General features: G+C 53.7%; 1 protein-coding gene across 1 annotated transcript in view; it reads right to left on the bottom strand.

Annotated features, from left to right (window-relative positions):
- Positions 1-19,043: 19,043 nt before the first annotated feature.
- Positions 19,044-24,893, bottom strand: part of LOC142468752 (protein FAM169B-like) — a 28,702-nt gene continuing 22,852 nt past the window's right edge. The window contains exons 6-8 of the mRNA XM_075575255.1: positions 20,702-20,881; positions 20,051-20,184; positions 19,044-19,451 (exon numbers count right to left, since the gene is read on the bottom strand). Coding sequence (XP_075431370.1) covers positions 19,374-19,451; positions 20,051-20,184; positions 20,702-20,881 — 392 coding nt within the window. The 3' untranslated portion in view covers positions 19,044-19,373. The remainder of the gene's footprint in view (positions 19,452-20,050; positions 20,185-20,701; positions 20,882-24,893) is intronic.

Here is a 24,893-nt window from a genome sequence, read left to right on the forward strand (position 1 = left end):
TCTTTTAACCTCTTCAGTGCCAACGCAGGGACCAGCAATCTCTTTGCGACCCAAAGGTTTAGGGAGCCATGCCCCTCGCCCATTGTTAATCACCCTCGATGCTCAATTCTGTATTAAAGTGAGCAATCCAGCCCCCGGATTTCTGAGGACCCCGAAAGGGGATTTTCTGCTGCGATGTATTTTGTGATCATGGAACAGTGGGTAGTTCTGTACAAACTGACACACACACACACACACACACACACACACACACACACACACACATATATACATTTAACACACACATATATATATATATATATATATATATATATATATATATATAGTGTGTTAAATGTCTTGATGTAGGAGTCCTAACGGCGCGCGAGTCTGTATTCGACGCTTGGGAAACCCAAACGCTTATTTTATCTGCGTCACATATCTGCGTCACACTCGGACGCAGCTTCCGATCGCTGACATACGGTACGGTTTTAACCCTTTGGCTGCCAGGAATGGATAGCTCGGCTACGCCCCCTCAGGCAGGGAAGGGGTTAATACGATGAGCGCAGGCACCGGGGCATGAGAATAAAAGAACCTTGGGGGTTTTTTTTTTTAGACAAGTCATCTCAATCTTCCAGTCCATTGCCGGCTGGGAGCTGAACTCCTGGCTGGCAGTGTGCGGGCGGCCGGGTGGCAGTGCTGCTGACTCCGTGTGTGTGTGTGTGTGTGTATACTCTGTCTGATAGATAACCCCGGAGGCATGGAGTCACAACAAGGAACCTTCACAATGCTTCCACTTAAATGGAGACAGGTTTCAGTCGGTTGACTTTAGAGCTGCTGCGGCAGTAAAGGTTTCACTGCAGTTCTAGCTGTTCACAAGCATTGCTGGCGTTACAAAGTATTGGATGTAACCTTGGGACTTAGAGCAGAGGTCCTCAAGACCCCTCAACAGGTCAGGTTTTCAGGATATCTTTGCTTCAGCACAGGTGGCTCCGTCAGAGGCTCAGTATTGAGCCACCTGTGCTGAAGCAGGGATATCCTGAAAACCTGACCTGTTGGGGGGGCTTGAGGACTGGAGTTGAGCGCCCCTGAGTTAGGCCTCGGGCATGGTCAGCGCCCTGTGCTGAGGCGTGCTGCTGCTCGGCAGTGAGCCCCTGCAGCCGCAATGAGAGCGGCCTTAGCAGGGGCTCGCGCACGCTTCCGCACGCTTGCGGAAGCGTGTGTCTCACCTAATCTTTAGTTTCTGCGCTCGCCGGAGTGCAGGGCCGGTCACGTGAGCGGTTCGCCCAATGAGGGCGAACCAGCTCCGTGACGTCACTGGCCCGCCCCCCAGACACGCCCACGGATGGCGCACGCTCTAAGGCCAGGGAAAGCAGCGCTTTCCCTCAGCCTCAGAACGCCTCCGCACGGGCAAAGTGTCTATGGACTCAGCCTTAGGCTGCGGCCACGCTGCCGCTGAGCGCGCTCATGCTTGAGAGCGGTGACATCACAAACTCTCCAAGCATGAGCGCAGGCTGTCCTGCAAAATTTAGCAAGTGCGAGGGGGGGGGGGGGGCGGCGTGGTGGGGGCGTGGCCTTGCATTGACTGGAGCTGATTGGTTGCTGAAGGGTCATGCGCACTCGAAAGTAAATATGATCTGTCTCCCCAAGCGCCAAGCTTGGAAGCGCGTACGCGCACTCTCACACGTGCCGGGTGAGTGTGGCCAGACAGATTGATTTTAAAAGAAGTGATCGCACCAAGCGCGCTCAGCGGCAGCGTGGACGCAGCCTTAGAGGATATCACAGTATCAGTGTTACAGTGTATCACCGAGATTTACAGCACATAACACCTTATCCCTCAGACTCTGGTTTTAGTACATCTGAACATGAAGGGCCATGTGCCACAAGACACATCCCGGCCAGTCCCTGCAATAGGCTCCATGCGATTGTGTGCTATAGCACTACTTAGTACACATGGGCCTGATGCCCACAGTAAGTTATGTTTGTAATTCCCTTCTCAGTTCATGTCAGCGTTTTCCAGCAGTTTCATGTTTGTTAGGGGAAATTAGATTTTTAGGTACGCTGTATAAATAATATATCAGCGGTCCCCAACTTTTATCACTGTGCTCCCCCTGCTAGAAAATATTTGTTCTGCGAACCCCTAATTAATAAATCTTATTGCAGAATCATCAGACTGTCGCTAACAGAACCTGCGGGACCGATCCCAGGCAGTATGGTGTCCTGAGCTCGTGGGGAACATACGCTTAATAAAGCCCAAACTGCCGCCGCCCCCTCCCACAACCCCCCCCCCCCCCCCCCGTGTGCAGGCAGCATGGGAAGTACAGCAGTCACTCACTGCGGAAGCTTCCAAAGTCACACCCCACAATGCTTTGCTGCTGTAGATGCAAAGCATTGTGGGTTGTGACTGTGACATTAGGGGCCAAGAGACCAGCATATTAAAGGTTAATCCATCTGATGGGAGTACAGGATCACCCCGTAAATCCATCTTCCTGTGGCTCATGTCGCCGGGATGTTGGAGGTTAACCCCGGTAATGTGTGGGGAGACTTTATTGCATGTACAGTATATCACGTGTTAAGTGCATTTCCTTGGTTCCCGGGCACGCTAGGCTGATAACCCGATTACCCAGCCTACAAGCCAAGGAACCCGGGCTGTGCTGGTTCCACGGGGAGACCGGGGACAATGGAGGGAGGGGATGGGCAGCACTCCTCCCTGGGAGACGTTGGTTCTGAAGAGAGGAGGCATTGTCTGCCCAGACAGAGAGGCGGCCGTCTCCTCCGGAGACAGTGAGCCGGATTGGGCCACACAGGTGAGCCCTGACGCTGTGATTGGCTGCCTTTCCAGCATCCACGCCGGGATTGGTCGCTGCCCCGAGCGGCATGATTTCCTATGGAGGCCGGGAACCTAGAAAAGCAGCGCTGACCCTGTGAAACCAACTCAACTGTGGCAAGTAACACAGATCAAGAAGCTTCCTAAAGTGTGCGGCAACGCACTCAACACGAGAACTTGGAGTGATGAGGGTCAAGCCTCGGTATCCAATGTCACCACTGACAACCTTAATCTGTCAGTCAGAACAGGACAGGAACAAGTACCGCAGATCCCTTCTGGGCTGGCGGACGGATATACTTAGCGGGGGCTCCGGGGGCGTTGCCAGGGACGCCCGAAGTCGAGGCTGCGTGTTCTCCGGGGCGGGAGATTTGAACTTGCTTGGCTCCAACTTGCACCCAGCGCTGCCGGGAGCCTGCGGCTTTTCTACCGAAGTGGAAGCTGCTCCGGGAAAGCGATTTCGGTGGCGCCGGGCCCCTGAGTGATCGGGATTCCCTCTGCAGTGCGTGGAGTTGTGCGTATAAGCGGGGGTCTTTGTGTGTATAAGCGGGGGTCTTTGTGTGTATAAGCGGGGGTCTTTGTGCGTATAAGCGGGGGTCTTTGTGCGTATAAGCGGGGGTCTTTGTGCGTATAAGCGGGGGTCTTTGTGCGTATAAGCGGGGGTCTTTGTGCGTATAAGCGGGGGTCTTTGTGCGTATAAACGGGGGTCTTTGTGCTGCGTCTGTTGACTCCAGTCGAAATAAACACCTGTTTATTTGATTTCTGTGCCCTGCCTGTTGCTTGATCCCGTGAGAGCGTCCTGGTCTCCCGCGAAAGCATCCTGGTCTCCCGCGGGAGCGCCCTGGTCTCCCGTGAGAGCGTCCTGGTCACCCGCGAGAGTGCCCTGGTCTCCCGCGAGAGCGTCCTGGTCACCCGCGAGAGCGTTCTGGTCTCCCGTGAGAGCGCCCTGGTCTCCCGCGAGAGCGTCCTGGTCACCCGCGAGAGCGCCCTGGTCTCCCGCGAGAGCGCCCTGGTCTCCCGCGAGAGCGCCCTGGTCTCCCGCGAGAGCGCCCTGGTCTCCCGCGAGAGCGTCCTGGTCTCCCGCGAGAGCGCCCTGGTCTTCCGCGAGAGCATCCTGGTCTCCCGCGAGAGCACCCTGGTCACCCGCGAGAGCGCCCTGGTCTCCCGTGAGAGCGTCCTGGTCTCTTGTGAGAGCGCCCTGGTCTCCCGTGAGAGCGTCCTGGTCTCCCGCGAGAGCGTCCTGTTCTCCCGTGAGAGCGTCCTGGTCTCCCGCGAGAACGCCCTTGTCTCCCGTGACAGCGATACCCCCCACGCTGAGGTGCAGCTTGGGGCCTAAGTGTGCAGTCCCCGCACGGGCTCAGGACCCCGGTGTGCTGCAGCGGAGACGTTTTTTTTGCAAACCCCTTGGAGACGCCTCACAGACACCCTCCCCCCCTCCCCCCCTCCCCCCCTCCTGGGAATCGCTGCTATACAGGCATACCCCGCATTAACGTACGCAATGGGACCGGAGCATGTATGTAAAGTGAAAATGTACTTAAAGTGAAGCCCTACCTTTTCCCACTTATTGATGCATGTGCTGTAATGCAATCGTCATATACGTGCAAAACTGATGTAAATAACGCACTTGTTACAGGCTCTATAGTCTCCCCGCTTGCGCACAGCTTCGGTACAGGTAGGGAGCCGGTATTGCTGTTCAGGACGTGCTGACAGGCGCATGCGTGAGCTGCCGTTTGCCTATTGGGCGATATGTCCTTACTCGCGAGTGTACTTAAAGTGAGTGTCCTTAAACCGCGGTATGCCTGTATATTAGGGAATGTGTGGTGCGGTTTAGTAAAAAGTCTTCAGCTCAAACGTAAAAAGATACAGCGAGGAATAAAACAATGATGAGAAGGGATAAGAAAAGATTTTCCAATGCGTCCCGCGGCTGTGATCATTATAAACTACAATATGTGACTATTTCTAACGCAGCCTATTAGGGCTGTTATAGGCTGTGTGCGGCCGTGCGTGCGTGCGCGCGTGCCTGTGCCGCACACGTTTTGTGTGTATACTGTGCGCGAGTGTATGACTGTATATGTGTGTGTATGTGTATGTGTATGTATATGTGTGTATGTGTGTGTATACTGTGCGCGAGTGTATGACTGTATATGTGTGTGTATGTGTATGTATATGTAGCCTGGAGCTCCCGCAGCTCCTTGAGACCCCCCTCCCCTTGGGCAGCTCGATCGCGGGTGCCGAAAGACCCGACGGCTGCTTCCAAGGGTGGGGGCTGGAGCAGGGAGCAGCGCGGCTTCCCCTGCCTGCGGCCGGTTGCCGGGGACGCGATCGGGCCGTTGCTAAGGCCGCGATCGCGTCTCTAAGGTCCCGGCGGCTGCAGAGCAGGGCGCCGCCATTGAGGACGCCGCCATTGCGCATTAGCTTGCGCATGCGCAGGGATGGCCCAGACTCAGGAGAGCCCCAGATAGCTCGCGCATGCGCAGGGAGGCTGCGAGAGTTAGGGAGAAGTCGCGCGAGTGTAGGGAGAGGCCAGGGAATAGTGAGGCAGCCCCAGATAGCCTGTGCAGGAAAGTGCAACAAAAGCCCGCGAACCCCTAGCCTACCAGGGAAGACTCTGAGCAGGGGCTACGAGTCCCATGAGCCTCTGTATGCCCCATGTGACACCAGGGAGCCAATCGGGCTTAGGAAGGCCAGGCAAGGAAAGTGGATACATTGTTTGGACTGCAGCACGTTTGTCAGTTGGAGCTGGGGAGCTGTGAAGGAAGGAAGGGTGCAGAGAGCATATGCAGCTCCTGCATCGAGTAAGGTCCCCACATCCCAAGTAAGGCCCCAACTCCCCACCAGGTTAGTGGGTAAGTGCTGAGGGACGGCCCAGATAGGGACGCTGCCCTTAGTGCGTGTGTGTGTGCTGTCTTGTCAGGATCACGGCTGGCAGGGCTGTGAGGCCTGACAAGAAGGCATAGTGCTAGTGTGCAGCAAGTTGCTGTACGCGTTCCGAAGGTTGCAGTGCGTAGCTGCTAGTGTTAGTGTTAGTGTTAGTGTTCAGTGAGAGACAGATAGGACTGGGACGAGCGAGGGGAGGGGGGCAGGTTATTACCCCGCAGGCCCTAGGAGTTTTCCCCAAGCCACCCCAGGTTGCGGTTCATCAGGGACAGGCCCTAGGTTAGGGTTCCTGTCACGTTAGGGATAGATAGGGATAGCGGCGGTTGCTGTTCCCGTGAGACGGTGTGTTACCGTGAAGCGGTGGGACCCTCGTTGGGGTTCCTGGAGAATTACCTGGATAGGATCAGACGGATGCATCGCACGTCTGACCCTTTTAGAAGAGTGTTGCAGGCCCGAGCATCGGAGTGCTCGGCAGGTATTCACTATATATATGTGCACCAACAGGCCTAACACATTAATTAGTGACTGCGCAGTCACCCACGTTCGCTATTAGAGTGCGGGACATTGGGTGGGGATTCTCGGGACACTGGGTGGGATCACCTGGTGTTGGGAAGCGTCCTGCGCGACGCAGTAAGTGTCTCCTCTAGAGAGGGACACAGGTTATGATGATGTTGCCGTGATCTATTTTCATGCATGTTCAGTAAAGTCCCAAGTTATTATATATCTGTGTGAGTATCGATTATTGGTATTGTCCTGCGAGGAACCACTCCCCCTCTGGTGGGAGCCATCGCAGGTGGAGGCGCTGCATCGTTGGAAGTAAGTACCCTTAGTATAAATGCCCCAGGTTCCCCATGGCGGAAGCTCAGCCCTCCTGTGAGCAACAGGTATAGCACCACACTGAGAAGTAGTTAGATACACCTACACACCCCAATCTCACTTAGGGTGGGGGTAAGAGGGCTACATATATGTGTGTGTCTGTGTGTGTGTGTGTGTGTGTGTGTATACTGTGCACGAGTGTATGACTGTATATGTGTGTGTATGTATATGTGTGTGTGTATATGTGTGTGTGTGTGTGTGTGTGTGTGTGTGTGTGTGTGTGTGTGTGTGTGTGTGTGTGTGTGTGTGTGTGTGTGTGTGTATACTGTGCACGAGTGTATGACTGTATGTGTATGTATATGTGTGTGTAATTTATTATTTATTTAAAAAAAAAACACATTGATAAAAATAAAATATTTATTAACATTGTGCAGACACACACACATATACCTACATACACATGTACATATATATATATATACACACACACACATATACATACATACACATGTACATATATATATATATATACACACACACACATATACATACATACACATGTACATATATATATATATACACACACACACATATACATACATACACATGTACATATATATATATATATACACACACACACATATACATACATACACATGTACATATATATATATATATATACACACACACACACATATACATACATACACATGTACATATATATATATATACACACACACACATATACATACATACACATGTACATATATATATATATACACACACACACACATATACATACATACACATGTACATATATATATATATACACACACACACATATACATACATACACATGTACATATATATATATATATATACACACACACACACATATACATACATACACATGTACATATATATATATATATATACACACACACACACATATACATACATACACATGTACATATATATATATACACATACGTTTCAGCGCCGGTAGCAGCGCAAAATCATTGTATTCCCCGTCTTCCCCGCTGTCGGCCGGATGCACGCTCACTGCCGCGCGCGCGCCCCTTGTATAGAAGGGCTGACTCACCTCAGCCAATTCTAAGTGCCGCGCGCGCGGCGTATCGCCCGCGGCCACCATATAACAAGCCTTCCTCTCCCAGCGCGCAGGACTCCGGTTACAGTGTATCTCTCTGGGTGGAACACGCGCGTGATGCTAAACTCATTATACTGCATGTGTTTCTGGAAAAGAAACTGCTGAAGCTGAGAACCTCGCTGCGGGACTTCAGGGATCAGCTGGCGGGGGGGGGGGGGGTCCACCGCCAGTTAGTATTATTGATTCCACACACCTGAGGGTCCGACATATAATCAATACGCCCCCTGACCTCTCCCTGTGTGCCGGCCTTCAGGGGGCCGGGAAACACGCGATGAACACGGCAGTTCCTGTTCTACCCTTTCTCACAATTCTTCACGCGCAGAAGTAAAAGCTTCCAGGGCTCGCAGTTACTTCCTCTTACCCCGGGGGTTTAGGGCCGGGGTCTCAGACTCGCGTCCTCAAGGGTCACCAACAGGCCAGCTTTCATGGATATCCCTGCTTCAGCACAGGTGGCTCAGTCTTCAACTGAGCCGCTGATTCAGCCACCTGTGCTGAAGCTGGGACTGATTGAGCCACCTGTGCTGAAGCAGGGATATCCTGAATTGTTGAGGGGGGCCTGGGGACTGGAGTTGAGCACCCCTGCGCTAAACGCTGAAAGAACCAGGGCTATATTTGCGGGGTAATTAATAATCGCAGAGAAATTCCATGTATCGGTGGAAATGATTAGGGTGGGGTGGGAATAATAACCGGGTGAGAAGGATATATCCTTCCACATTTCTTTAAAGCTGGACTATTCACTGTAATTTAGATGTACATTCATTTGTCTTTTCTTTGGGTTGTGGCAGATTTCTCCCTACAAAAACCATGCGGGAAATGACTCTTAAAAACGGCAGAGAAAGCGTCGGACAACTAAGCGCTTTCCCCTTTATTGCATCTGCAATATAATGTTCAGAAGTGAGGCTGTAACGGCGCTGAGCGCGGGCGTCCGACGCCGACCTGAGATATTAGAAATGAGACATCCAGCCCCCGGGCTGTCCCTCTGACCCCAGGGGAGCCAGGGATGAAATTGCCGGATATTTCTCCGAGCGCAGACCAAGTCGGCTGAGAATTATCTCCTTGCTCATTTAGCACGGGCGGTGGTTTTATGTGTCCCAGTGGCAACAATGGATATTAGATGCAGGCGCCGAGTGACACGGCTGCACACACCGAAATGGCAAATCGCGTTCCTTAAAGGAGCAGTATCGCTCGCTGGCTGCGCGGCGTTTACAATCTGGCCATGAACGAGGCGTTCAAAAAGTTTATGGTGGGTAAAAAAAATAAATAGTGACAATAACCCTCCACCGTGCAAATAAAGAAATGCCACTTGTGAGCACAGTCGCACGCCTCGGACAGGCCTGTCTTCCCCCTTTATCTCTTAGCGTACAAGGCTTCCACTGCAGCCAAGGATTGTGGGTAATGACATGCAGATGAGTCACTCTCTTTACTTCTTAACCCTTTTAACATGGACCCCCTACGCCTTACGCCTGCCGCAGGCCACAGCTTCTTCAGCACAGCCTGGGGTTAAGAAGTGAACGGGCAGTAGTAGGTCCTGCCCAATACACAAGAGCAAGGTAAAGATAGCACTTAACGGGGAGGGAGGCACAGCCCACAATTAGCCGTAACCATTGCATAATCAATGGGATTTTTAATTGTATCAGGCTCAAAGCGGCAAAGCAACGAGACTAATGATAAATGATGAAACTGCAGTTACAGAAGACAGAGAAGGCGTTAAATGGCTGAGTGCTTTCACTGTATTATTTCCTGTGCATGGTGAGGATTTGGCACATGATACAATGCCAGACTGAGAGGCCCTGTGCTGCTACACTGCCACCCGGACCTGCACCTTTGGGTGAACAGGGGCCTCTCTATTGCAGCTCCCTGGAGGGTGACATAAGGGCGCTAACCTCAGGTGATGATGTCACCGCTGGAATTTTTTAATAGAGAAAAGGCCAGCGCGGCCGCACACCTGGACCCTGGGAAAGCACGCCGAGCCGGGCAGTGGAAGCACAACACTGCCATCTAGTGCTCGGGTCAAGTGCAGCATCTCTAGTGACCAAAGGCTGAGTACAATGGGATACGGCAGGAGTGGCCAATGCCAGTCCTCAAGGGCCACCAATAGGCCTAACGCTAACTATGCGCTAACTTTGACGCACTTATATAGCAAACTAGGCATGATGACCCTAGTTTGGTATATTAGTGCGTCACAGTGAGCATTAAACATGACCCCAGATGAAGTCCGGTGGGACGAAACATGTTGGGCCTTTTTTGATGCTTTGAGGCCACTGTACCCAATCTCCTGAGAAGCCCCGATTGGAAGGAGACTGCTGAGACGGCCGTGGCGCGGCGGAGTGCCCCCACTGCCGGTGAGAGACGCTGGCGGAGGCAATCGCGGTCTGTTCCTGAGTGAGAAGTGGAGCGGTCGCATCGGGTGCTGTTATCTAAGGAGAAGGGTTGGAGTGCGCCCGAAGTCACTTCTTGTTTACTTACCAGCGGGGAGAGTGTGAGTGTGTTACCAGCGGGGAGTGTGAGCGTGTTACCAGCGGGGAGAGTGTGAGCGTGTTACCAGCGGGGAGAGTGTGAGCGTGTTACCAGCGGGGAGAGTGTGAGTGTGTTACCAGCGGGGAGAGTGTGAGTGTGTTACCAGCGGGGAGAGTGTGAGTGTGTTACCAGCGGGGAGAGTGTGAGCGTGTTACCAGCGGGGAGAGTGTGAGTGTGTTACCAGCGGGGAGAGTGTGAGTGTGTTACCAGCGGGGAGAGTGTGAGCGTGTTACCAGCGGGGAGAGTGTGAGTGTGTTACCAGCGGGGAGAGTGTGAGCGTGTTACCAGCGGGGAGAGTGTGAGTGTGTTACCAGCGGGGAGAGTGTGAGTGTGTTACCAGCGGGGAGAGTGTGAGCGTGTTACCAGCGGGGAGAGTGTGAGTGTGTTACCAGCGGGGAGAGTGTGAGCGTGTTACCAGCGGGGAGAGTGTGAGCGTGTTACCAGCGGGGAGAGTGTGAGTGTGTTACCAGCGGGGAGAGTGTGAGTGTGTTACCAGCGGGGAGAGTGTGAGTGTGTTACCAGCGGGGAGAGTGTGAGTGTGTTACCAGCGGGGAGAGTGTGAGTGTGTTACCAGCGGGGAGAGTGTGAGTGTGTTACCAGCGGGGAGAGTGTGAGCGTGTTACCAGCGGGGAGAGTGTGAGTGTGTTACCAGCGGGGAGAGCGTGAGTGTGTTACCAGCGGGGAGAGTGTGAGTGTGTTACCAGCGGGGAGAGTGTGAGTGTATTACCAGCAGGGAGAGTGTGAGTGTGCTACCAGCAGGGAGAGTGTGAGTGTGCTACCAGTGGGGAGAATGTGAGTGTGTTACCAGCAGGGAGAGTGTGAGTGTGTTACCAGCAGGGAGAGTGTGAGTGTGTTACCAGCGGGGAGAGTGTGAGCGTGTTACCAGCGGGGAGAGTGTGAGTGTGTTACCAGCGGGGAGAGTGTGAGTGTGTTACCAGCGGGAAGAGTGAGTGTGTTACCAGCGGGGAGAGTGTGAGCGTGTTACCAGCGGGGAGAGTGTGAGTGTGTTACCAGCGGGAAGAGTGAGTGTGTTACCAGCGGGGAGAGTGTGAGCGTGTTACCAGCGGGGAGAGTGTGAGTGTGTTACCAGCAGGGAGAGTGTGAGTGTGTTACCAGCGGGGAGAGTGAGTGTGTTACCAGCGGGGAGAGTGTGAGTGTATTACCAGCGGGGAGAGTGTGAACGTGTTACCAGCGGGGAGAGTGTGAGCGTGCTACCAGCGGGGAGTGTGAGTGTGTTACCAGCGAGGAGAGTGTGAGTGTGTTACCAGCGGGGAGAGTGAGTGTGTTACCAGCGGGGAGAGTGTGAGTGTGTTACCAGCGGGGAGAGTGTGAGCGTGTTACCAGCGGGGAGAGTGTGAGCGTGTTACCAGCGGGGAGAGTGTGAGTGTGTTACCAGCGGGGAGAGTGTGAGTGTGTTACCAGCGGGGAGAGTGTGAGTGTGTTACCAGCGGGGAGAGTGTGAGTGTGTTACCAGCGGGGAGAGTGTGAGCGTGTTACCAGCGGGGAGAGTGTGAGTGTGTTACCAGCGGGGAGAGTGTGAGCGTGTTACCAGCGGGGAGAGTGTGAGCGTGTTACCAGCGGGGAGAGTGTGAGTGTGTTACCAGCGGGGAGAGTGTGAGTGTATTACCAGCGGGGAGAGTGAGTGTATTACCAGCGGGGAGAGTGTGAGTGTGTTACCAGTGGGGAGAGTGTGAGTGTGTTACCAGCGGGGAGAGTGTGAGTGTTTTACCAGCGGGGAGAGTGTGAGTGTGTTACCAGCGGGGAGAGTGTGAGTGTATTACCAGCAGGGAGAGTGTGAGTGTGCTACCAGCAGGGAGAGTGTGAGTGTGCTACCAGTGGGGAGAATGTGAGTGTGTTACCAGCAGGGAGAGTGTGAGTGTGTTACCAGCAGGGAGAGTGTGAGTGTGTTACCAGCGGGGAGAGTGTGAGCGTGTTACCAGCGGGGAGAGTGTGAGTGTGTTACCAGCGGGGAGAGTGTGAGTGTGTTACCAGCGGGAAGAGTGAGTGTGTTACCAGCGGGGAGAGTGTGAGCGTGTTACCAGCGGGGAGAGTGTGAGTGTGTTACCAGCGGGAAGAGTGAGTGTGTTACCAGCGGGGAGAGTGTGAGCGTGTTACCAGCGGGGAGAGTGTGAGTGTGTTACCAGCAGGGAGAGTGTGAGTGTGTTACCAGCGGGGAGAGTGAGTGTGTTACCAGCGGGGAGAGTGTGAGTGTATTACCAGCGGGGAGAGTGTGAACGTGTTACCAGCGGGGAGAGTGTGAGCGTGCTACCAGCGGGGAGTGTGAGTGTGTTACCAGCGGGGAGAGTGTGAGTGTGTTACCAGCGGGGAGAGTGAGTGTGTTACCAGCGGGGAGAGTGTGAGTGTGTTACCAGCGGGGAGAGTGTGAGCGTGTTACCAGCGGGGAGAGTGTGAGCGTGTTACCAGCGGGGAGAGTGTGAGCGTGTTACCAGCGGGGAGAGTGTGAGTGTGTTACCAGCGGGGAGAGTGTGAGTGTGTTACCAGCGGGGAGAGTGTGAGTGTGTTACCAGCGGGGAGAGTGTGAGTGTGTTACCAGCGGGGAGAGTGTGAGCGTGTTACCAGCGGGGAGAGTGTGAGTGTGTTACCAGCGGGGAGAGTGTGAGCGTGTTACCAGCGGGGAGTGTGAGTGTGTTACCAGCGGGGAGAGTGTGAGTGTGTTACCAGCGGGGAGAGTGAGTGTGTTACCAGCGGGGAGAGTGTGAGTGTGTTACCAGCGGGGAGAGTGTGAGCGTGTTACCAGCGGGGAGAGTGTGAGCGTGTTACCAGCGGGGAGAGTGTGAGCGTGTTACCAGCGGGGAGAGTGTGAGTGTGTTACCAGCGGGGAGAGTGTGAGTGTGTTACCAGCGGGGAGAGTGTGAGTGTGTTACCAGCGGGGAGAGTGTGAGCGTGTTACCAGCGGGGAGAGTGTGAGTGTGTTACCAGCGGGGAGAGTGTGAGCGTGTTACCAGCGGGGAGAGTGTGAGTGTGTTACCAGCGGGGAGAGTGTGAGTGTGTTACCAGCGGGGAGAGTGTGAGTGTGTTACCAGCGGGGAGAGTGTGAGTGTGTTACCAGCGGGGAGAGTGTGAGTGTGTTACCAGCGGGGAGAGTGTGAGTGTGTTACCAGCGGGGAGAGTGTGAGTGTGTTACCAGCGGGGAGAGTGAGTGTGTTACCATCCCCTCTGTGTTGTCTGTCACATTACAGTAAATGTGAACGCACTATATCCTTGTATTTGTGTTTCTCCATATGAGGGGTACAAAGAGCCAGCTGACCCGGAGAATCTCCTACTCGCAGTCACAGTATTATGTGTGTTTCAGTGTAACTAACACTGGGTTCATTTGCACATATTAACTGTTTTATCACTTTGCGCCAGGAACACTGTTTTGTTTAGATGATAACATCTTTACAGACACTAAAAAGTTTTTTTTTAAAGTTTTTTTTGAAAGCTGTGATTTAAAAAAAATGTAAATAATGATATAAACTCTTCTGTCACAGAAAGTATAGCTGGGAGAATAGATGCAGCCGACCTTGCTGCTCGCACGACTGCTGAACACTTTGGGGCAGATTCATAAAAGGTGCAATTCCACATAGCCGGCCAGTTGTGTTTCTCAGGTGTCTCTGAATGGAAGCGTTTGTCATTCACGTGTTTTCTTCCCCTTATCCCCCCCCCCCCCATCCTTATCAGAGAACTAATATACGGCATTTCCTCGATTGTAAGACGCACCATCGATTTAGCACTTACAATCAAAAGTGTTATTTGGCCCCTTCCATCTCACTACCCAGGTTTACAGGCGGCAGGAGAGGTCGGTCAGCGGAGGAATGAAGTGCGCGGCGGCGGCAGGAAATCGCCATCAGCGGAGGAATGAAGTGCGCGGCGGCAGGAGAGGTCAGTCAGCGGAGGAATGAAGCGTGCGGCGGCAGGAGAGGTCCGTCAGCGGAGGAATGAAGCGTGCGGCGGCAGGAGAGGTCCGTCAGCGGAGGAATGAAGTGTGCGGCGGTGGCAGGAGAGGTCCGTCAGCGGAGGAATGAAGCGTGCGGCGGCAGGAGAGGTCCGTCAGCGGAGGAATGAAGCGTGCGGCGGTGGCAGGAGAGGTCCGTCAGCGGAGGAATGAAGCGTGCGGCGGTGGCAGGAGAGGTCCGTCAGCGAAGGAATGAAGTGCGCGGCGGCGGCAGGAGAGGTCCGTCAGCGGAGGAATGAAGTGCGCGGCGGTGGCAGGAGAGGTCCGTCAGCGGAGGAATGAAGTGCGCGGCGGCAGCAGGAGAGGTCCGTCAGCGGAGGAATGAAGCGTGCGGCGGCAGCAGGAGAGGTCCGTCAGCGGAGGAATGAAGTGCGCGGCGGCAGCAGGAGAGGTCCGTCAGCGGAGGAATGAAGCGTGCGGCGGCAGCAGGAGAGGTCCGTCAGCGAAGGAATGAAGTGTGCGGCGGCAGCAGGAGAGGTCCGTCAGCGGAGGAATGAAGCATGCGGCGGCAGCAGGAGAGGTCCGTCAGCGGAGGAATGAAGCGTGCGGCGGCAGCAGGAGAGGTCCGTCAGCGAAGGAATGAAGTGCGCGGCGGCAGCAGGAGAGGTCCGTCAGCGGAGGAATGAAGCGTGCGGCGGCAGCAGGAGAGGTCCGTCAGCGAAGGAATGAAGTGTGCGGCGGCAGCAGGAGAGGTCCGTCAGCGGAGGAATGAAGCGTGCGGCGGCAGCAGGAGAGGTCCGTCAGCGGAGGAATGAAGCGTGCGGCGGCAGGAGGTCAGTCAGCGGAGGAATGAAGCGTGCGGTGGCGGCGGCAGGAGAGGTCAGTCAGCGGAGGAATGAATTGTGCGGCGGCGGCAGGAGAGGTCCGTCAGCGGAGGAATGAAGCGTGCGGCGGTGGCAGGAGAGGTCCGTCAGCGGAGGAATGAAGCGTGTGGCGGCAGGAGAGGTCCGTCAGCGGAGGAATGAAGCGTGCGGCGGCGGCAGGAGAGGTCCGTCAGCGGAGGAATGAAGTGCGCAGCGGTGGCAGGAGAGATCCGTCAGCGGAGGAATGAAGCGTGCGGCGGTGGCAGGAGAGGTCCGTCAGCGGAGGAATGAAGCGTGCGGCGGTGGCAGGAGAGGTCCGTCAGCGGAGGAATGAAGTGTGTTTCTCGGCAGGAGAGATCCGTCAGCGGAGGAATGAAGCGTGCGGCGGCGGCAGGAGAGGTCCGTCAGCGGAGGAATGAAGTGTGTTTCTCGGCAGGAGAGATCCGTCAGCGGAGGAATGAAGCGTGCGGCGGCGGCAGGAGAGGTCCGTCAGCGGAGGAATGAAGTGTGTTTCTCGGCAGGAGAGGTCCGTCAGCGGAGGAATGAAGTGTGTTTCTCGGCAGGAGAGATCCGTCAGCGGAGGAATGAAGCGTGCGGCGGCGGCAGGAGAGGTCCGTCAGCGGAGGAATGAAGCGTGCGGCGGTGGCAGCAGGAGAGGTCAGTCAGCGGAGGAATGAAGCGTGCGGCGGCGGCAGGAGAGGTCCGTCAGCGGAGGAATGAAGCGTGCGGCGGCGGCAGGAGAGGTCCGTCAACGGAGGAATGAAGCGTGCGGCGGCAGCAGGAGAGGTCCGTCAGCGGAGGAATGAAGCGTGCGGCGGCAGCAGGAGAGATCCGTCAGCGGAGGAATGAAGCACGCGGTAGCAGCAGGAGAGGTCCGTCAGCGGAGGAATGAAGCGTGCGGCGGCAGGAGAGGTCCGTCAGCGGAGGAATGAAGCGTGCGGCGGCGGCGGCAGGAGAGGTCCGCCAGCGGAGGAATGAAGCGTGCGGCGGCGGCAGGAGAGGTCCGTCAGCGGAGGAATGAAGCGTGCGGCGGCAGGAGAGGTCCGTCAGCGGAGGAATGAAGCGTGCGGCGGCAGGAGAGGTCCGTCAGCGGAGGAATGACGTGGGCGGCGTTGGCAGAACCAGTTTCTGACTTCCGGTGTTACAGCGCGCTCCTCCCCAGCCGTTCTCCTACAGTATGCTGCTCTTCTCCTGCTCCGGTCTGAGGTCTCATGTTCTTCTCCTGCCGCCCGCCTGCCACGGTCTTAACTACCAGAACATTCCTCCACGAACACGACCTCACCTGGCGCGGCCGCACACATCTTTCCTCCGCTGACCGACCTCTCCTGCTCCCGCCTGTAAACCTGGTGAGATGAAGCGGGTCAAATAACACTTTTTTCCCCTCTTTTCTTTAATACATCGATTCCAAGACGCACCCCGATTTCAGACATGTGAAAATCGTAAAAAAGGTGCGTCTTAGAATCGAGGAAATACGGTAGATAAGGGGGAGGGGGGGAAACTCTGGTTGTACAAGCGCTCGCTGATCACACTGTGACATCACACTAAAGGGAGCAGCCACAGGGAATCAACCCCCTCCCACGTCTCACAATAACAAATACATTAATAACACAGATAGGGGGTCAGATTTGGGAAAACAAAATGTATCAATTACCCAGATAATTTGCCCTTAAACATGGCACTGGGACGGGTTCACTTCGGGCCTGGGCAGGCCTGTCCCTTTATTCTCCGTTACGGTTCAGCGCTCCTGACCCGGATAGGGTGGGTTAACCAGTAACATAGCTTAATGAGTCTGCCCCTCTACGTCTGAATTTGCACGGTAATAATAGAGATGGATATTGAAGCGATGGGTGGTGGGACCCGCATCCCTGTAGTAAATAAATCAGGTTGTTTCATTAATAGTAATAATAGATAATGGTGGCGTGTATTAATACGCTGGAACCCGGGAGTGGATTATTTCCGTGTAATCGCAGATTAGACACGGGACGGCCTCGTGGAACTAATGCGGGTAACACACGGTCAGCCAACGCCTTTCAGGTCAGCGACCTTTAACAGGGAGGAATGGTTAATAATTTGCTACCGCTGACATCTTCATCTCATCTCCTTTGCTAAAGATTTGGGACTCGGGGAATAAAGATGCCCGGAGCAGGCAGACGGGGAGAATCCCCGCAATCTCACGGCAGTATTAACCCCTCTGCTGCCACAAATTTTACACATTTTAATGTTCCTTTCACTTGTCTGCGTTTAGTTGCAAGTTTACTGACTGTTACACACAGCAGCATAAAACCTGCCCTGAAGAGCTTACTCTCAACTATGTGTGTTCACAGTAGAAATTCACTTCCGGCAGCAAATGCGTTAATAGGAAAAGGTTCTGCTAAAATAATGCGAAAGTGCGCTGCTTTTGTCAGTAGCGCTTCGAGTTACAGGAAGGTCGCGTGCCTACAACACACTTAACCTCTTCACTGCCAGAGGAACCAGCAAGGCCACCTGGTATCAAGCTAAGCCAGGGGCGGCCAACTCCAGTCCTCAAGGGCCACCAACAGGTCAGGTTTTCAGGCTATCCCTGCTACAGCACAGGTGGCTCAGCACTTTGGTATAGGGTGGTACACATGTTTAACCTCTTCATGGCCAGAGAAACTAGCAGCACACTTGCAGAGTTTGCACCTATAGAACTTGAGATTTCACTCTTAACGTTCTCAGTGAGCCACCTGTGCTGAAGCAGGGATAGCCTGAAAACCTGACCTGTTGGTGGCCCTTGAGGACTGGAGTTGGCCGCCCTTGAGCTAAGCCAATGAACACACAATGCTTCCATTTGTGTCACAGACTGATTAACCTCTGCGGTGCTGACTAAGGCCTTAAGGAAAAGGCCAGAACATTAAGCGGGGAGATATTGCCAATAGTATAAAAGATACAAATGTTAACAATAGTAACCATATCACTGACATCATATTAGATGACATCACTTAACCGCTTTTCTGGCGCAGGGATAGAGGAAGGTGTCTGCCCAGACACGTCCTGCATATAGTCCCATGAACTGTATTTATTACAAAAAGATCTTTATACCGGAGAAGACCCCTCACAAGATAACGCCTGACAGCTTAAGTCCAGTTTGTGGTGTTCTAATAATGACCAAAGTGACCTCCCCAAAAGTATGGGGTTCCACCCAGATCCAATTCAAACTGGACCAGCACCTCACAAGGTGGCTTTATAATAACGTACCACGCGACACGTAGTTTCTTTTGTGCTGAAGCGGAGAACTTCGTACAGCTGCAACCTATACATCACCCTCAGGAATTATTAGCATTTCATCCTCCAGCAGCAGCATCTCTGTCTGATTAAACAACCTGACGCTACGGCCCGTGGTCACGGCAGCACGCGCGCCGGAGCGTCTGGCAGCACGCGCGCCGGAGCGCCTGGCAGCACGCGCGCCGGAGCGCCTGGCAGCACGCGCGCCGGAGCGCCTGGCAGCACGCGCGCCGGAGCGTCTGGCAGCGCGTGCACCCGTTTCAGCCACGACCTGTGGGCTGCAGCTGCGCTTACAGTGGAGAGCAGGAGATCTGATGGGGCGTGGCGGGGGGGGGCGGCCATGATGTCATGTGGCTGCCGCGCCAAACATCTTGTCTTTTGGCCACGGCGGTCGCGCATTGCGCCTTGTACGTGGACGCACACACGCCGACTGGGGCCTGCCCCACAGAGGGCTGTGCTCTGGTGTGTGGCGGGCCCTAGCGGCCACTGGGGACCCGGCCTTAAGTGCGTCAAAGTGCGGACCCTGTGAATGCGCTTATCTGCCCATCTCGTTGGTCATTGCATTGCTTGGCTGTCCGGGATTATCTGCCCATCTCGTTGGTCATTGCATTGCTTGGCTGTCCGGGATTATCTGCCCATCTCGTTGGTCATTGCATTGCTTGGCTGTCCGGGATTATCTGCCCATCTCGTTGGTCATTGCATTGCTTGGCTGTCCGGGATTATCTGCCCATCTCGTTGGTCATTGCATTGCTTGGCTGTCCGGGATCACATGACCAGATACATTATTCCACAGAACGCATACTATCACTTCACCACAAGAGGTCGCTGTGCACCTTCCTCAGAATAGACACAGTACATATGTATTTATAGTTTATTTTTAATAGCACCAATAATGTACATCGCCGACATGCTCACTGAGACCAGTGTTTTGTTTTTGCTTCTAATATGTGGGTTCTGGTCTCGTTAAAGGTCCGCTTGTTTTGGATTATATTTGAAAATGGCAATTTATACTGTAAAATTCCCCCACGGTTTCTTTATTTTTTAAATAACATTGTATTTAATTCCTATGTATTAAATGTGTGTTGTCTATATATTTATCCTTTTTGCCCTTTGTGCGGGCAGCAGGTCACAGTTCAGTTGGACGTCCCGGAACGCGATGGGACAGGGGGGTGGGCTTGAGTTTTCGGGGTCTTAGCTTGTTTTCATCTGCTTGGCGACGGATTCTTCTACGAGTTCACTTTGGCTTCTCCTTCGCCTCCTCCTGTTAAGCTGCAGGGGTTTAAAGAGCCATCAGCACCCGCCCCCCACAGCCACACAGTGTCCCCTCCAACAGCGAGATCCCGGGTGCCTCGCCCATATCTAACAGCTAGGTGTCAGGGTCATGCAGCGGGGGCCGTCTCACATGCACTCCCAATTAGCCATGAATATTGGGGTCCCAATGAAACGATTCCTTATCAAATCCTCTCTAACACATTGACATTTAATGACGTCAAAAGCTTTCCGAAGGAGAGCTCGGCACAAGACGAATGTCATGATGTTAGCCGCATGTACTGTTTCATTAGTGTCTAGCGCGGGGGGCCGCACTGTGCCAAGAACGCGGCAGCCATTCCAAAGCCGCAGTGATGAGGGCCGAGTTACAAACTTTTAGCGGGGAACGGACAAGAACGGCCATTTTTTTAAAGAGCCCTCACAGAATGCGCACAATCGGCGACTTGTTACCGACTCCATCTTATTCCGTCATAGCAAAAAGTAAAAATACAACGGCACGGGGATAGAAAAAAATGGAGGGAATGAAAAATGGCGCTGCCCACAATCATGGGACGGAAGTGGCTGGAGATTAATATTGTAACCGGAGTGGGCTCACTTACTTTTGGGTCTTCTGGCGCTTCTCCCAGTTGTATCCGTAACCAGATATTGACCCGCTGGCACCAGTCCCCCGGAGCCTCCACCTCCCACAGGCGATCTTGTTCCTCCGGACGATGCAGGAAGAATTTATGACAGACTAGAAGCAGAAAAGCAATCACATGGCTGCAATGTGAGACACGGACAGGTCCAGGGGGGGGGGGGGGGAGGGATATACCTAGTACAAAGCCCCCAGGGTCTGGAGGCTGGTATGGCACTTCCAGGCACTCAAGAGTTAGGTTACCACCAACACTATCACTGTATGGCACTCCATGACAAACAATGCATATTACAAATCAGGATTGGTATAACCGGTCAGAACTATTTTTCGTGACCTACTGCATCAAGCATCGATCCCTTACACGTGGATTGATTATTGATTGGCTCAAATGGCCAACCCTCCATATTTCAAAATGCGTCTAATCTCCAAAATCCCTCTGAATTTGTAAACAGCGGGGGCGGAAATGGAGTAGGCAGATTTGGAAACATTGTGTTCAGTTTGGAATGTTTGGAAGGGTGTCACCGGAACGCATTGTATCCTGCCGCGTCTCTTTCACGGCACACGATTGATTGTGCATTATTTAGCACGGGGATCTCGGGTTCCCAGGCGATCTTACCTTGATACATCGCAGGGGATATAGGGCAGCTGATCCCCAGGATAACTTCCTTTGCAAACCGCCGGCAGTAATCTTGCAACATTTTTGTCCCGAAGCCACGACGCCTCCACGTTCTCCGGACAAACATCGTGTCCAGGATGGGGAGCAGGTAACACTGGCTGCTGCGGTTACACAGGCTGCCTGAGTTTGTACAAGAAGCAAAGGTTTCAGCGGCCTTCTCGGACATCGGGCGCCTCACTGTGTACTTGTCGCCATGTTAATGCTGTATTTTGCAATGTTTGTTTGTGTGCGAGGAACCCACAAAACATCAACACATTTTTCTTTTCTGAGAGTTTTTTTAATTAGATGCTTACAGTCATTAATGCAGGGGGGCTCAACTCCAGTCCTTACACCCCTCCCTCCAAGTCAGGTTTTCAGGATATCCCTGCTTCAGTCGAACACTGAGACTGATTGAGCCACCTGTGCTGAAGCAGGGATATCCTGAACACCTGACCTGTTGGGGGACTTGAAGACTGGAGTTTGAGCCCCCCTGCATTAAGGTATCCAAAGGCAGGGGGGTAGGGGGGTGCCATTCGCATTGGGTTGTTTTATTTAAGCATTTCTCTTGATGATATTACTTTGTAAGCAGTTCAGGGCAGGGGATGAGTAACGATACCAGGAACACTTAGGGCTGTGGCTGGACGGGCAAAATAGCTTGGCACCTCTGGTTCTAGGAGGATGCATTTCGTCGGTGCACCCATTAGTATACGAAGGTATGTGAATATAACCGCTGGCTTTGCCGTCTCTCTAGGTGGAAAAGGCTTAATATCAACAAAGAAGTCAAATGAAATTGCCAGGAATGAGAAGAGAGGGAACACACCATATTATGAACCCTCCAGTTTCAGAACGGCCGGCGTTACTGGCAGTGAAAGGGTTAAGAGAGGGACCTGTTTTCTGTGGTTGGGCCAAATCAGCAGGCTGCGTATATATTCTCATCGCAGGGCTAGCCGTCCGCAGGGGGGACTGACTTCTGCTGCTTTAATGCCGGCCTTGGCACAGGGTGTGTCAGGGTCCAACTCGCTGCCAAAACTGACCCTGTTTGTTCAAAACACTGACAGCACCGAGCAGGAATGTGGCACTTGTGCCGTGTTCTGTGAGCGGCGAGCGGCTCCGGAGCACGGAAAACATGTCATTATCGGACAACAGAGGTCATTTGAAGATCATTCCGTAGCCGCAGCGTTAAAACGGCGCAGTGCTCCGCGGATAGAGTGTAATGGCAGTCGGAGTAACCAGGCGCTTTTCATTTTTATTTATCATTAAGAGCGTAGATTTCCGCTTCTATTTAAAAATAACTTTACTTATATCGCGCTTTTCTCCCTCAAAGCGCTTCCACGTTAAAGAGGAAAAGAGAAGAAAACATTTAAGAGACAAAACACAAGGAAATATACAGTACAGGATGGGACGGGGCATTAACAGTACAGGATGGGACGGGGCAGTAACAGTACAGAATGGGACGGGGCATTAACAGTACAGGATGGGACGGGGCAGTAACAGTACAGAATGGGACGGTGCAGTAACAGTACAGAATGGGACGGTGCAGTAACAGTACAGGGTGGGACGGGGCAGTAACAGTACAGGGTGGGACGGTGCAGTAACAGTACAGGGTGGGACGGGGCAGTAACAATACGGGATGGGACGGTGCAGTAACAATACGGGATGGGACGGGGCAGTAACAGTACAGGGTGGGACGGTGCAGTAACAGTACAGGGTGGGACGGTGCAGTAACAGTACAGGGTGGGACGGGGCAGTAACAGTACAGGGTGGGACGGTGCAGTAACAGTACAGGGTGGGACGGGGCAGTAACAGTACAGGGTGGGACGGTGCAGTAACAGTACAGGGTGGGACGGGGCAGTAACAATACGGGATGGGACGGTGCAGTAACAATACAGGATGGGACGGGGCAGTAACAGTACAGAATGGGACGGTGCAGTAACAGTACAGAATGGGACGGTGCAGTAACAGTACAGGGTGGGACGGGGCAGTAACAGTACAGGGTGGGACGGTGCAGTAACAGTACAGGGTGGGACGGGGCAGTAACAATACGGGATGGGACGGTGCAGTAACAATACGGGATGGGACGGGGCAGTAACAGTACAGGGTGGGACGGTGCAGTAACAGTAAAGGGTGGGACGGGGCAGTAACAGTACAGGATGGGACGGTGCAGTAACAATACGGGATGGGACGGTGCAGTAACAGTACAGGGTGGGACGGGGCAGTAACACTACAGGATGGGACGGTGCAGTAACAGTACAGGGTGGGACGGGGCAGTAACACTACAGGATGGGACGGTGCAGTAACAGTACAGGATGGGACGGTGCAGTAACAGTACAGGATGGGACGGTGCAGTAACAGTATAGGATGGGACGGGGCAGTAACAGTACAGGATGGGATGGGGCGGTAACAGTACAGGGTGGGACGGTGCAGTAACAATACAGGATGGGACGGTGCAGTAACAGTACAGGATGGGCCGGTGCAGTAACAGTACAGGATGGGACGGGGCAGTAACAGTACAGGGTGGGACGGGGCAGTAACAATACGGGATGGGACGGTGCAGTAACAGTACAGGATGGGACGGTGCAGTAACAATACAGGATGGGACGGGGCAGTAACAGTACAGGGTGGGACGGGGCAGTAACAATACGGGATGGGACGGTGCAGTAACAGTACAGGATGGGACGGTGCAGTAACAGTACAGGATGGGACGGTGCAGTAACAATACAGGATGGGACGGGGCAGTAACAGTACAGGATGGGACGGTGCAGTAACAGTACAGGATGGGACGGTGCAGTAACAATACGGGATGGGACGGTGCAGTAACAGTACAGGGTGGGACGGGCAGTAACAATACGGGATGGGACGGTGCAGTAACAGTACAGGATGGGACGGTGCAGTAACAATACGGGATGGGACGGTGCAGTAACAATACAGGATGGGACGGTGCAGTAACAGTACAGGATGGGACGGTGCAGTAACAGTACAGGATGGGACGGTGCAGTAACAATACGGGATGGGACGGTGCAGTAACAGTACAGGGTGGGACGGGCAGTAACAATACGGGATGGGACGGTGCAGTAACAGTACAGGATGGGACGGTGCAGTAACAATACAGGATGGGACGGGGCAGTAACAGTACAGGGTGGGACGGGGCAGTAACAATACGGGATGGGACGGTGCAGTAACAGTACAGGGTGGGACGGTGCAGTAACAGTACAGGATGGGACGGTGCAGTAACAGTACAGGATGGGACGGTGCAGTAACAGTACAGGGTGGGACGATGCAGTAACAGTACAGGGTGGGACGGTGCAGTAACAGTACAGGATGGGACGGTGCAGTAACAGTACAGGATGGGACGGTGCAGTAACAATACAGGATGGGACGGTGCAGTAACAGTACAGGATGGGACGGTGCAGTAACAGTACAGGATGGGACGGTGCAGTAACAGTACAGGATGGGACGGTGCAGTAACAGTACAGGATGGGACGGTGCAGTAACAGTACAGGATGGGACGGTGCAGTAACAGTACAGGATGGGACGGTGCAGTAACAGTACAGGATGGGACGGTGCAGTAACAGTACAGGATGGGACGGTGCAGTAACAGTACAGGATGGGACGGTGCAGTAACAGTACAGGATGGGACGATGCAGTAACAGTACAGGATGGGACGGTGCAGTAACAATACAGGATGGGACGGTGCAGTAACAGTACAGGATGGGATGGTGCAGTCACAGTACAGGATGGGCCGGGGCAGTAACAGTACAGGATGGGACGGTGCAGTAACAATACTGGGTGGGACGGGACAGTAACAATACAGGATGGGACGGTGCAGTAACAGTACAGGATGGGACGGTGCAGTAACAATACAGGATGGGACGGTGCAGTAACAGTACAGGATGGGCCGGTGCAGTAACAGTACAGGATGGGACGGTGCAGTAACAGTACAGGGTGGGACGGTGCAGTAACAATACAGGATGGGACGGTGCAGTAACAGTACAGGATGGGACGGTGCAGTAACAGTACAGGATGGGACGGTGCAGTAACAGTACAGGATGGGCCGGTGCAGTAACAATACAGGATGGGACGGTGCAGTAACAGTACAGGGTGGGACGGTGCAGTAACAATACAGGATGGGACGGTGCAGTAACAGTACAGGATG

This window comes from Ascaphus truei, chromosome 18, assembly GCF_040206685.1.
Source record: "Ascaphus truei isolate aAscTru1 chromosome 18, aAscTru1.hap1, whole genome shotgun sequence".
NCBI lineage: Eukaryota > Metazoa > Chordata > Amphibia > Anura > Ascaphidae > Ascaphus > Ascaphus truei.